This window comes from Solanum dulcamara, chromosome 4 (genome assembly GCF_947179165.1).
Source record: "Solanum dulcamara chromosome 4, daSolDulc1.2, whole genome shotgun sequence".
Classification (NCBI taxonomy): domain Eukaryota; kingdom Viridiplantae; phylum Streptophyta; class Magnoliopsida; order Solanales; family Solanaceae; genus Solanum; species Solanum dulcamara.
The window spans coordinates 13091085-13104755 of NC_077240.1; the positions used below are offsets into that span (position 1 = coordinate 13091085).

General features: G+C 35.2%; 2 protein-coding genes across 5 annotated transcripts; one reads left to right on the forward strand and one right to left on the reverse strand.

Annotated features, from left to right (window-relative positions):
• The first annotated feature begins 461 nt into the window (after nucleotides 1-461).
• LOC129886357 (protein RESTRICTED TEV MOVEMENT 2-like) lies at nucleotides 462-2308 on the forward strand. Its single transcript, XM_055961012.1, has 2 exons — nucleotides 462-839; nucleotides 1071-2308. The coding sequence occupies exons 1-2, from the start codon at nucleotides 689-691 to the stop codon at nucleotides 2126-2128; spliced, it is 1209 nt and encodes a 402-aa protein (XP_055816987.1). The 5' UTR covers nucleotides 462-688; the 3' UTR covers nucleotides 2129-2308.
• Nucleotides 2226-13390, reverse strand: LOC129886356 (protein RBL). 4 transcript variants are annotated; one of them, XM_055961010.1, is made up of 6 exons: nucleotides 13198-13390; nucleotides 12472-12570; nucleotides 10781-11868; nucleotides 10421-10679; nucleotides 8920-9027; nucleotides 2226-2755 (listed from the first exon to the last, which is right to left on the reverse strand). In XM_055961010.1, the coding sequence occupies exons 1-6, from the start codon at nucleotides 13214-13216 to the stop codon at nucleotides 2751-2753; spliced, it is 1578 nt and encodes a 525-aa protein (XP_055816985.1). In that variant the 5' UTR covers nucleotides 13217-13390; the 3' UTR covers nucleotides 2226-2750. The 4 variants fall into 4 exon arrangements, with proteins under 4 accessions (XP_055816985.1, XP_055816984.1, XP_055816986.1 ...); XM_055961009.1 differs by having other exon boundaries at nucleotides 10418-10679; XM_055961011.1 differs by lacking the exon at nucleotides 13198-13390 and adding an exon at nucleotides 13040-13058.
• Nucleotides 13391-13671: the final 281 nt, after the last annotated feature.

Sequence of the window (13671 nt, forward strand, 5' to 3'; positions counted from 1 at the left end):
CAAAAATCTCATCTAAAACATAAAAATTATTATAGTATAGTGTGGTGGAGTTTGAAACTTTAATAGTTGAATTAGAACTCTAAATGTTCGAAAATTTTAAAGGTGAAACTCTAAGAAAGTATATTGAAACTTTAATCCAATCTCTTTTTTTAAAAAGAGACTTATCACAATACAATTATAGAGTTTCAATTTGCAGAAGTAAAATTTGAAATATTGTTCTTGAGTTCAACAATGATACAGACGTACAGTGAGTGAGATATATGTTTGCTCACTCATGAATACATTTTTTAATATTTATATATCTTATCATTAATTTCGCTCATAATATTTAATTGAAAACGTGATGAAAAATATCTAAAGTTTGAACTTCTATAAATCGAAACTTTATGAATTGGAATAGTTTCTTTGTCCCAGGGGTTAGGACAGAGTAGAGCACAAAAAAAGAAGCCTTGTTGCTTTAACTTCTCCAATTGGAGAAACCTGAGAATTTTGAAGCAATGAAATTGGAATAGTTTCATCCCTAAGAAACAAAAACCTAAATCCAAACTTGCAATTTTCGAAACCAACACACATATATAATGGAAGGTATTGTAACCCACAAAATATTCATCAAAGCTTTCAAAGTCTCATAATCATTTACAAGAAAAATAATACAGAGATTTTCACTTGTATTTGTTAAAACAAAAAAATGGCAATGAGACCAAGAGGCGGTGGAGTTGGACCTAATCGCCCTAATCGAGTGCAGCGACCTGCAGCTCGCCCAGTTTACGAAGATTTTAAGCCTGTTTCTGAGCGGCATCAAGAGGAACAAGCTGAAAAACTAGTTATTTTTCTTCCTGGTGGGTGTATTTATTTCTATTCTAAGACAAAACTTATTGTATTTATTTTTGACAATTTTTTAGAAATAACACTATTTGACCCTTAATTACCAATCATAACGATAGTTTACTTGAGAATACTTACGATACAATGCATCAATTCGTTCTGTATCAGTACAGAGCGCGAAACTCAAACTCTTAGCTATGTATTGTACTATTTTAAATAAATAAATAGCATATGTTTACCTGCAGGTTTCATGAAGGAGAGCATTAGAGTAAGTACAGAAGGCAAGAACACAGTGAGAGTACGTGGAGAGCGGTTTATAGGAGGCAACAAATGGCATCGCTTCCAAGAAGATTTTCAAGCACCTGATAATTGTAACATGAGAGGTATCCATGCCAAATTTGAGAATGGAATTCTCATTATCACTATGCCATGGAATATGCCCAAGCAATTATTAGATGAATCCACAAAACAATCCCCTTTAACAACCCCTCGTAAGGATGATAATGTTCCTCCCAAAACAACTTATCCAACTGTTGAAACCCCAAGAAAACCAACCCCTTTAAAACCCACAGCTCAACTGCCAAAGCCTCAAAATGCTGACAAAGATAAAGATTCTACAAGAAATGAGACATTGGGGAGTGCTGAATCATCAGAGACTCAAAAGGGTGATAATGTTCCTCCCAAAACAACTTTTCCAACTATTGAAGCCACCCCAAGAAAACCAACCCCTTTAAAACCCACAGCTCAATTGCCAAAGCCTCAAAATGCTGACAAAGATCAAGATTCTAGAGTTAAGGAAGACGACCAATTGATGAGTGCTGAAGATACAGATTTTCCAGCTCTTAGAAAAACCCCATTAGGGAACACTAGTGGTGAGACGGAAAAACCAAAAGATGAGAAGAAAATCTTGGAAGGACTAGTAGGGAGTACGGAGCCAAAGATGCAAAAGAGTAAAGAAGAAAACTTGGATCAGAACAGAACACAGTTGTTCAAAAGTGACAAAGAAGTTGAAAAGGAGGAGAGCCATGATGCAAGAGGAAAGAAGGTTGCTGAAAAGAGTAAAGATCTAAGAGAAGAGTTTCAAGAAAAGGTTTGGCAGAAAGGATCAAAAGAAAAGGAAAGTACAAGTAATGTAGCTGCTGGTACCTCTTCTTATCCTGGCAGTATTGGCAACTTGAAGAAAAGCCTTGTGGAACTAAATGAAGAGAGACAACTGCTTGTTAATGCTGGAGCTGCTGTGCTGGTGATTATGGCTCTAGGAACTTATGTTTACTACTCCATCGGATCAGGGAGAGCTGAGTAAGAACAACCAACACTAATGTAAAAAATGTACAAATTTACTTCGATTGTAATGCTTTTAATTTGTGCAAATAAAAATAAATGGGGTTGACAAGTGCATATGCGAAAATTGTACGAACAAATCATTCTTTTAAGTCTAAGTTAATAAAAAAATTGAAACTGTCAGCTGTCAGTTACACGGAAACTCTATCCATTTTCCTCCCTGCCACTGGTGCAATCCCCTCACCGTCTGAACTTGCAGTTCAGCTTTCCCATTACATGCCGTATATACAAGTAGCCAACAAACTTCACAACTGAAAGCAATCCAGTTCTTCAGATACTGTCCCTTTAACAGTTGTTTCTGTCAGCAGGGGATAACTATAATGCAATGTTCTAATGCCAGTTCATGTTAACAGTTAGTAGTCCCTCTAAGAGTCTGGATTGATTGCTACCACTCTGCTAGAAAAATCGGTTCATTGGTGCAAGTCTGGACAACTTCAGAAGTAGGTAGCATCAAATGTGCTCCACAACCCACTTATAGATGAATTCACTACATTGTTTACACTTAATTCACAGCTTACTGTTGTAAATTACCGTGAACTCCAACAGTGAAGCAATCTCTTAATCTGCTTCGCCTAAATCAGATATTAGCCTGCAAAATGTCACAATATGCAGTAAAAATCTAAGAAAACATAATTGAAGAGGTTCATCGTAGGATGAAACGATCCAAGCTAACAAGGTATTCTCAGAGATGAGATAAATATCAGTGCAAGGAAAAAACAAAACAAAAAAATGAAGAGGAAACAGGATACAGTCATATATTAATTCGTTGGGAAGGTTGAAGAGGAAACCAGAATTAATATACTTTTGTTGACAACGATAAGAATAATATCTATGACTATGAGATAATAAGATTATATATATACATGGTACCTTCACAATAAACAAAAAATACTAGTTACTAAGATTGTTGATAAAAATAAATTAGATCATTAATCAAGAATGTAAGTTAACTCGATTTCTATTTAATTAAGTTGAACAAATGGTCAATGATTTTTGTAATTATGACCACCTATATTTGATTAATTAAATACTCATGGTTTCACTAGTTATTACTTAGCTTCATTGGCGGGTGCTGGGATACAACTTGCATTTTCTGAAGGACCCTACACTGATGTGGCAACATTATTATAGGATCCGAGCAACATTGTATGAAAGAGGGAAACAACAATACTAAAATGATTGATTTCATAAAAACTAAGGGACAAAATGATTTGGATGTCGATATTATTGACTTAATAAATTGATTATATATGAATTACTCTATACTAATAATACAAACTAATTTGATCGGAATGACTATCAATGGCAAATAAAGCTTGAACTAACCGGAGTAATTATACAGGGAACTATACACAAATGAATCTGTCTTGTTGTAGTACAAAACTAAACTAAACACTACACAAATGAATTGATGGAGATCTAAATGATTTACACTAAGGAAATGTATACAGATTACAGGAATTAGCCTTCTTTTTCTAGTGGGATTTCACTGGGTATGGTGTTGTTAACGGATTACAGGAATACAAAAATAAGGAAAGTATGTTATTCTTATTAATTGATGAAAATCTAAATGACTTACATTAAGGAAATGTATACGGATTACAGGAAATAACCTTCTTTTTCTAGTGGGATTTCACTGGTATGTTGTTGTATACGGATTATAGGAATCCAAAAATAAGGGAAGTATATTATTCTTTATCTTTATCAACAAAATTATATTAATTCTTGTACGGTTGTACCCATATTCTAATCTGAACAGCAAATCCTAAAATTTATGTGAAAATAATAAATACACACCCATGTCGGATACTTGCACCCATATCCGGAAAACAAATATTTACAATTCTCTGCGAAAAAAAATTCTGCAGGTGAAATATCTACATAGGAAATCAATCATTTACAACAACAACAACAACAACCACCCGGTGAAATCCCACAACGTGGGGTCTGCGGAGGGTAAAGTGTACGCAGACCTTACTCCTATCAAGGTAGGACGGCTGTTTTCGAAAGACCCTCGGCTTAATAAAAGCATAAAAAGAGGACGGATACGGCTAAAAAGTTCAAAGCGATATGGAAAGCAAATAACGAAAGCGACACAGATAAAATAGGGTAATCAAAGTACAGAAAGTAATAGATAATAACAGAAATCAGAGCACAAGAAATTATAGTGCGCAAATGCATCTACTAATAAGGAAGAATAACGAGGTTATGTACTAGCCTTCTACCCTAATATGGGTCCTCCACACCCTCCTATCTAAGGTCATGTCCTCGGTAAGCTGTAACTGAGTCATGTCCTGTCTAATCACCTCTCCCCAATATTTTTTCGGCCTACCCCTATTTCTTCTGAAACCATCCATGGCCAACCTCTCACACCTCCGCACTGGGGCATCTGTGTCTCTCCTCTTCACATACCCAAACCTTCTCAGTTGCATTTTTCGCATCTTGTCTTCCATCGAGGTCACTCCTACCTTGTCTCGAATAGCGTCATTTCTAATCCTGACGCTCCTGGTATGCCCACACATCCATCTCAACATTCTCATTTCGGCAACTTTCATCTTTTGAAAGTGAGAGACCTTAACTGGCCAACACTCCGCCCCATATAACATAGCCGGTCTAACCACCACTTTGTAGAACTTGCCCTTAAGTTGTGGTGGCACCTTCTTGTCACATAGCACACCGAAAGCGAGCCTCCATTTTATCCACCCTGCCCCAATACGATGTGTGACATCATCGTCAATCTCTCCGCTGCCTTGCATGATAGACCCAAGATACTTAAAACTACTTTTCTTTTGGATGACCTGGTCACCAAGCCTAACTTCCCCGCGCCAACCTCTTGAGGTGTCTCATTGAACTTGTACTCTAAGTACTCTGGCTTGGTCCTACTCAGTTTACCCTTTAGACTCCAAGGTATGTCTCCAATCCTCCAGCTTAGCGCTAACTCCGCTACGAGTCTCATCGATCAGGACTATGTCGTCCGCGAAAAGCATACACCATGGCATCTCACCTTGAATTTGTCGCGTCAATTCATCCATCACCAAGGTAAATAAAAACGGACTAAGAGCTGATCCTTGATGCAACCCCATCACAACTGGGAAGTGCTCTGAGTCCCCTCATATTGTCCTTACCCTGATTTTGGCACCCTCATACATGTCCTTGATCACCCTAATATACGCCACAGGTACACCTTTAGCCTCCAAACATCTCCATAGTATCTCTCGTGGAACTTTATCATAAGCCTTTTCTAGGTCGATGAATACCATATGCAAGTCCTTCTTCCTCTCCCTATACTGCTCCACCAGTCTCCTCATAAGGTGGATGCCTTCTGTAGTTGAGCGTCCCGGCATTTAAGTCACAAAATTAATTTGTTTCCCTTACAATAAGATAAACTTATATTTCCAGTTCTTCTCTGCATAACTAACCTTTTACAAATAAAATACTCAATAACTTTAGCAATTTACTAAATCAAGTATTCAAAAAACTGATCAATTAGTTTGTTTCTTTGTTTTCAGATACTTTTAATCCTCATCTTAGTGAATAAGAGAATTCACTAGAAGTTAAATGTTTGTACTTCCAAGCATTTATACTTCAAAAACAATAGTATATAGGAGTATATATCTTATCATAAAATCAAAACTTCATTCAAAATCATGTGTAAATAATATCTAATAAATAAGGGTAATTTCAACTAGTACAGAAAAATAATTTATGTGCATCCTCAAAATATATATATATATATATATATATATAAATTATGTTAATGTATCAAAGACCAGTTGGTTGATTCTTGACTTTTGGATATATTTTCTATCCTTGTTTCTCGAACTACTTTGAACTATTTATCCTCGAGCCGAGGATCTATTGGAAACAACTTTTCTACCGCCTATGTAGAGGTAAGGTCTGCGTACACATATCCCTCCTCAGACCCTATTTTGTCGGATTATACGGGGTATGTTATTGTTGTTTACGTTTTAATAAGGATAATGGAAAAGGGACTAAAATGCCCTAAAAAAATTGAACAAAAATGCCCCTCATGCCCTTTTCCGTTAAAGAAAAGGTCATTTTTGGACCTAAAGGTGGATGTCAAGGGTATTTTAGGCCCAATAGATGAATAAAGGGCATTTTTGTACCATTTTCAATAGTTCGAGGGCATTTTAGGCCATTTTCCGTAATTAAAATTTTGTTAAATAAACTTTGATTTATAATTAATTTTAAATAATTAAATTGTAACCAATAGATAGGCGCCACGTGTTTAAAAAATTTATTCAAATTATTTAATTAAAATTTTGTTAAATAAATTTTGATTTATAATTAATTTTAAATAATTAAATTGTAACCAATAGATGGCCGCCACGTGTTTAAAAAAATTATTTAAATTATTTAGTTAAAATTATGTTAAAGAAAAAGGTTATTTTTGGACCTAAAGGTGGATGGCAAGGGCATTAATTTTCAGAATTTTATATGATAATCATCCACCTTTAGTTTCAAAAATGACCTTTTCTTTAACATAATTTTAATTAAATAATTTGAATAATTTTTTTAAACCCGTGGCGCCCATCAGTTGGTTACAATTTAATTATTTAAAATTAATTATAAATCAAAATTTATTTAACAGAATTTTAATTAAATAATTTGAATAATTTTTTTAACACGTGGTAGCCATCTATTGGTTACAATTTAATTACTTAAAATTAATTATAAATCAAAATTTATTTAACAAAATTTTAATCATAGAAAAGGGCCTAAAATGTCCTCAAACTATTGAAAATGGTACAAAAATGCCCTTTATGCCCTTTTCTGTTAAAGAAAAGGTCATTTTTGGACTTAAAGGCGGATGTCAAGGGCATTTTAGGCCCAATAGATGGATGAGGGGCATTTTTGTATTATTTCCAATAGTTCGGGGGCATTTTAGGTCCTTTTCCGTAAGGATAATGTTTAAAGAGGAAAGATTAATCCTATGTATTAAAAAAAACAAGTAAAATTTTCTATAAAGAAAAAGCTCTGTAAATTTTTTATTTACAAGTTGACACAAGCTCATGCACCGTGATGTAAATGTCTCTTAACAAAGAAATGGTTAGGAAATAGATAGCATAAAACAAAAAACATCACATAGAAATTGGAAGATTTGGATGTTTCAAAAATATTTTAATGCCAAAAAGGTAAGCTAAAGTTAGAGGGTATATAGTGAATTATGGGCATCAAATATGGGGCTAGTTTAGTCCTTCGCAGGAAAAAGTGAAGGTCATGCAATGAAAAATCAGAAAGCACAACTAAGCTTCAGTCCAGCTATTAATATTCCACCTTTAAGGGTCAGTTATATATATATGGTAATTGGTATCATGTAGAAAGAACAAAAAGAAAATAGTTTAAAGAATCGGTATTTGAGAGTTGAGTGGCTATTCAATAAACACCTAGAGCCCGTTTGGATGAGCTTAAAAAAAGTAACTTTTATGTATGAAGTGCTTTTAAAACTTTGAAGTGCTGAAAGTTATTTTTATAAATAAGCAGTTGAGTGTTTGGATAAAAGTGCTTAAATGAGGAAAATGATGTGAATTTTAGGGTTAAAAGAATAAAAAGAGTAGTTTGGGAATTTAGTTAAAATATAAGAAATATAAAAGTAATTTTTATGGTCAAAGAAAATGACTTTAAGCACTTAGAAAAAAAAGTTAGAAATCCTAACTTTTCATTTTTGACTGACTTTAAGAACTTTAGGGCTTAAAGTTAGCATTAGGCAAACACGTTCAAAAGCTAAAAAGGGGCTTTAAGTTAGTTTTGACCAACTTAAAGCCCATCCAAACGGGCTCCTAATAAGGAAAACAACTGAACAAAAGACAACAGTTTCAAAATAGTTCCATTTCTATATCTATCAAACACAAAGGCAGACCCAGGATTTGAAGATATCAGGAGCACCACTAAAGACAGATGCACGTTAGTTGAAGCATGTCACGTAACATCGTCTCGGACACTGATGTCCTAACGTATATATAAATTTAAAAAAAAAAAAGGAAAGCAGAATAGGGTGAGCCTCGCTCCATGAACTGGCGGTCAGGACATTACTACACATAATTTAGGTTGCATGTTTGAAGCCAGACACATACATATTTTATGCATTTTTTTTATTGTTAGCTTAAAACGAAAAACTAATGTGGCAGCCAAGATTCGAACATGAGTCGTGCACCAATGCTCGAGAGCCTAAGGGGCACGCTGATGACTAACCAAATGATCCAATCCAACAAATATGTCTGAGGGGTCCTTTTAAAATATATGATAGTTCTTCAAAGTATGTACACATATATACCAAGTTTTTTCCAAAGTTAACGGGTGCACGCGCACCCCCAACCCACCACATGGGTCCGCCTCTGATCAATCATCAATTCTAACTCACATTAATAACACGAAACTTTTTTCTACACATCAAAGGCACAGAGAGATAGAGTGGGGAGGGGGAAGATTTCAGATCGGCAAAAGGAGTTGAACCAAGAGCTAAACTAAACACAACATACATTAGAACTTAAGTTCATAGGAACATCTCAAGGAATGCTCATTGGCATACTAATTCTTGAGTTAAAGACAGTACTCTAATGACCATAAATAAAGGTTTGAGTGATGTATCACCCATTATAACAGGAAAGGTGACCACATGAGGCCTTTCAACAACAAGAAGGAAATAAAAACTTGAAGATGTTCGATAGCTGGAAGTTATTATCCAAAACATCTTAAATGTTTTGCAGGCATTCTTTTAGTTTTGAGGTTTACCAGATGGTTTCATCTTCTGTGGGGGTTTCTTAACCTTCTCAGCTTGCAGTTCCAATACCTTCTCTGAAGGCTTTCTTCTCCTTTTCAAGCCTGTCGTGCCTGTGTCCTCTGCAGCAGAATTATCTATGAGTTACCTAATTATCAAGATTCATACAGAAGTCTAACTAAAATAGAAAACAACTTTGTAAATTTAGTTTCAGAACTGGTGCAATGATACGAAGAATGGAACAAATGCATGGGATTGACTATCGGTACACTGCACGTAAGTACAAAAATACATCAGCAGCAGCTTCAAAAGCACATAGAATATTTTAGTCTACAAATTCGCAAAGGAGATGAGGAGAAACAAAGTTATTGCCTCTGAAATAGAGATGCAATAGAGAAAGACCGTTGATCTTTTCATTATCTATTATGTCCCAAAGGGAACTTCTTTACTTGATCTGGCACAGACATCGGCATAAATTATACTCTCCTTCCATTGCAAGGTCAAATTAAGTTTTCTGACTTCTTTTTGTTGCAAAATAAAGATAATGATACCTATTAGGATATACTGAAGCAAAAGAAAAGTATCAAGGATTCCTAGCAGAACTAATGTTAAAAATGAACTCATAACAGTTCTGCTTCAGTGTACATAATGACTTCCCTAACATCCTCAGAGAACAAGCTGGTAGTTTACAATAGATTTGTAAGAGCAACTTCACTTGTTCAAAAGCATGACAGGATTTGATAGCTTATCTTAGAGTTTCTCAAGACAGAGAGTAGGAAGGGTCCGTCAACAATGGGAAATTTTGGCTACATAAGAAGCCAAAATTCCTTGTTCAGTCTTAGAGTCTTATTCAAAATTGAATGGCGGATGTCCATTTATGTGCATAAAATAAAAAACGAGTTTGCTGCATATGTTTTCTAGAAACAGACATCTTCTGTTCTTCCTCCTGTGCAATATAACTAAATGGGCACTTCCTGTAATACAAGTAAAGCCAAATAATTGCTCTCTATTTTAATTTAAATTTGTTATTTGTGTAATATTTGAGGAAAGTGTCTTTCAGGCACGATAAGCCTGCACAATATAACATACAGAAAAGGAATATAGGGAAGGATACAGTACTCTCAAAAAGAACAAAAAATAACAAAAGACGAACAAAGGCAAATTTCAAGCCTATACGAATCACCTAATAGCAGTCTAGCAAACATAGACTCTCCCAGACTATCATAATACAACAATATTAATTTCACCATTCAAGAAAAAGTTCTTGAGACTGGGATTGAGGCATAGTTGATTGATATCCAAAAAAAAGCTCTGATACAAATTTCGGAAATTTGAAATTAAACACTACCCTTAGAAGGCTGGCATTTAGGATTGTCGACTGGATATAGATTTTATCAACATTTTCTTTCGCATAACATAACAAGGAGTTTACACTCACCAAGGATATAAAATTTGGAATCACAGAATTCATAATAGTTTGATTCATTTAAAATATAATCGGAAATGTCTTACCACCTTCAAGTGGACTGGACTCATGATTCACTTGCCCATTTTGTCCAGCCTCTTCTGAAAGAGGAGATCCAGATTGGTTGCTCTCACCTAGCTTTGAACTACTACCAACACACTTGTCCTGCTGCTCTTGAGCATCAGGAATTGGATCAGCAGGCAAAAAGCAAATTTCATCTCCTGACATATCTGAATCACTGAAAGTTGAATCATTCTCCAGACCAACTATATCAACATCTTCATCCTCATTGACATCTGACCCTTTAACCTGCAACAGCATGTTCATATCAAAAACAGAAAGAGAAAAGTAGGAAGGATGCCTTATCTATACTTCTTTTTTTCAAGGAGTCCAACAAGTAATACTCTCACCTTCTCCATTTCAGGATTGAGATCAAATTCATCTTCCCTTTCAACATACTCCTCATTTTCTTCAAGTTCTTTGAAATCGGGAGCAAATGCACTCCAATTCTCGGTGAAGTCTTTTGCCCAAATATAGACTAACCCAGATAGAGAAACAGAGACTACAATAGGGTGGACAGGATGCCAAGCTAGATCTACTATCGCTTCCTTTGGTCCTTCAAGAATTTTCACAAGATGACCAGCCCGATCCCAAATGTAGATCTTGTGCTCTCCTTTGTTAGCAGAACCACCAACAACCCACTCACCATCACCACTAAAACATGGAGCTTTCCACTGCACTCTGGTGACAGAATCCTGAAACTCCCGAAACAAAGTCAAACATAGCGCTCCAACAGCTTTCAGCTTCTCGGTCCCTTCCAGATCATTCAGGTCATTGGTTGCTTCATCTAGACCCGTAAGTGCATGTTTTCTCGGAAGAAGGTTCTCATATATCCTTATTGTACGGTCATTTGAATTTGTTAAGAGATACTGTCCATTTCTGCTAAACACGATGTTCTTTATAACAGCATTGCCTGGAACAAGAACTATACCGCGCACTTGAACACTTTTATGGTCAATTATTAGTATTTCCCCTTTGGAGTTCCCCACATAAACCAGATCTCCGTACTTGTTAAAGCAAGCTGCAGTAGGAGTAAATGGAGCAGATCCATCTGAAAATTTGTTTTTTGAAGGAGGAGCAACTCCATTCCCTCCTTCAATAGGTGAGACAGGGAGCACAGTCACACTTCCTGTGTCCAAGTCAACAATCATAGGGGCAGATGAAAGGGGGCATACCAAGCAAATAGATGGAGTAGAGGACCTAGGATATAGGCGAGCTTGTAAAGGGGTTTGCTGTAGAGTGATCCGAGTTATCTTCTCTCCTCTGACAACATCCCAGAGTGTCAAGGACTTATCAGCAGCGGAGACAAGTATGCGGTGACCGTACTTTGACCAACAAACACTTGTAATTGAGGCAACACAGTCATCGTCCTTGAATTCTCTTGCAATGCCTCTGGTCCCAAAATCCCAGATAAGGCAAGTTCCATCAGCGCATCCAGCTGTAAAAACGAAGGCATTTTAGGTTTATATAAAACCAGCATGTAATTCCTAAAAGTTACTCTTTTTTATTGGTATATCTTTCCTAAAAGTTATTAATCTAAACAACCACCAAAAAGTTCTAATCTTTTTGCAACAACTAGATATTTGTGTTGCTTCAAGATATCAATTGACTATCATTATCTCATTCAGCATGATGCTTCAAGAAACAAAACAAAAAAACAGAATATAAGCAAAAGAGCTACATGAATTAACATAACAATAGGAAAGAATATTAATAAGGAGCCAGTGAAAGAATAATTGGTTAAACCGAAGCCTTTGATTAGAGAAAGCATCAAAATTAGTCTTTCCCGAAGCCTAAAAGAGCTACATTACACTTGTATAAAATTCTCTTAAAAGTATTTTCAGCTATCAGTTTGTACCCTCTGCCTCTAAATATTTCTAACCCTCACCAAGCAAACGCAATTCATAATAATGTGAAAAAGAACCGATTTTTTAACAGAACCAGTGTCCAATGAAGAACCATAAGTATTTATACTTCAAGTTAGTTGTGTCAAAAGCACAATCAAAGGGGGGGAAGTTCAGTTAAGAATTATTCACAGTACCTGCAAGAAGGGTGCCACGACGATTAAAGGCTATGCATTTCATGATCCCACGCTCCAAATACTCTTCTATAACTTCAGGGAAATCCCCCTGCAATGGGTCTTAATCCCAGAAAAGAACCCAAAAAACAAAGGCACATGTCATCAAAGCACATAGCAACAGAAATTAAACAGAACAAATTTATCCCTATGTATGTGCACCTATGTTCATTCTTATTCAAAATTCAACAAAAAGAAACCTAAAAATGATAAGAGTAGAACAATGAAGGAGTATTTGTCATGGATAAAATTAGTTGAATCTAACTTTGCTGAAGCTTCCCTTAAGATAATGAAGGGGTTTTCCAATTTAGCTTTTTGGCTAGCATAGAGCAAAAACTTAAACCCCAAAGGGAAAAAGATCATTAAGAGCATGGACATATCTATATCAGAACCCAAAATAAAAGGCTACAACAATTGTGTAAAAACAAGAACATTCACCCTTTCCTCTAACAAAACCAGAAAAACAACAGAATAAATCAGGAAAAAAAGGAAGAATCTTTGTAGATGGGTGTCTCAAGAAGCAGAAGATTACCAATAATAGGAGCATTCATGCTATACTAACAGATATAAAAACATTGCGTATAAACAAGAAATTCACCCTTTCCTCTAACAAAACCAGAAAAAACAACTGAATAAAACAGAAAAAGGAAGAATCTTTGTATATGGGTGTCTCAAGAGGCAGAAGATTACCAATAATAGGAGCATTCATGATGCAAAACAGAAGCTAAAATGCTGAAAATTGATGGATTTCTTCAATTGAAGAGAGACAAATTCAGTCTTTTGGCCTAAAGGGGTTTTTATGAAACAAATTTTTGGTACCGTGAGCTTGTGAAGGCACGAGGGCTGAAGGGGAAGAGAGAAATACGAGGTACTTCTGAAGTGAGATTCTTGAAACTACACAAAGGTTTTTTAAACAATTTATTAATGTTGTCTTTTCCTTTTCGGAAAAAATTTCATAACTCAATCTGATTTTTTTAATAAAATAATATATAACTATAATTGATTTCTCCTAATAACCTTTTTTGTGTCTTACTATTATTATAGTTTAAAAAAAAATAAAAAAAATTAAAAAATCGAATTCATATTTTTTTTAGTTTACATGTTTAAATAATTAAAAAGATAATATATAATTATGAAGTAAAAATAACATAAAAAACTTTAAAA

Coding starts and splice junctions, on each gene's coding strand:
- LOC129886356 (XM_055961008.1), bottom strand. Junction 11,869..12,471: donor TCGTGGCACCCTTCTTGCAG/GTACTGTGAATA, acceptor TCGTTTTTACAG/CTGGATGCGCTGATGGAACT. Junction 10,680..10,780: donor TCAATCCTGAAATGGAGAAG/GTGAGAGTATTA, acceptor ATGCTGTTGCAG/GTTAAAGGGTCAGATGTCAA.
- LOC129886357 (XM_055961012.1), top strand. CDS start 689: ATGGCAATGAGACCAAGAGGCGGTGGAGTTGGACCTAATCGCCCTAAT. Junction 840..1,070: donor ACTAGTTATTTTTCTTCCTG/GTGGGTGTATTT, acceptor GTTTACCTGCAG/GTTTCATGAAGGAGAGCATT.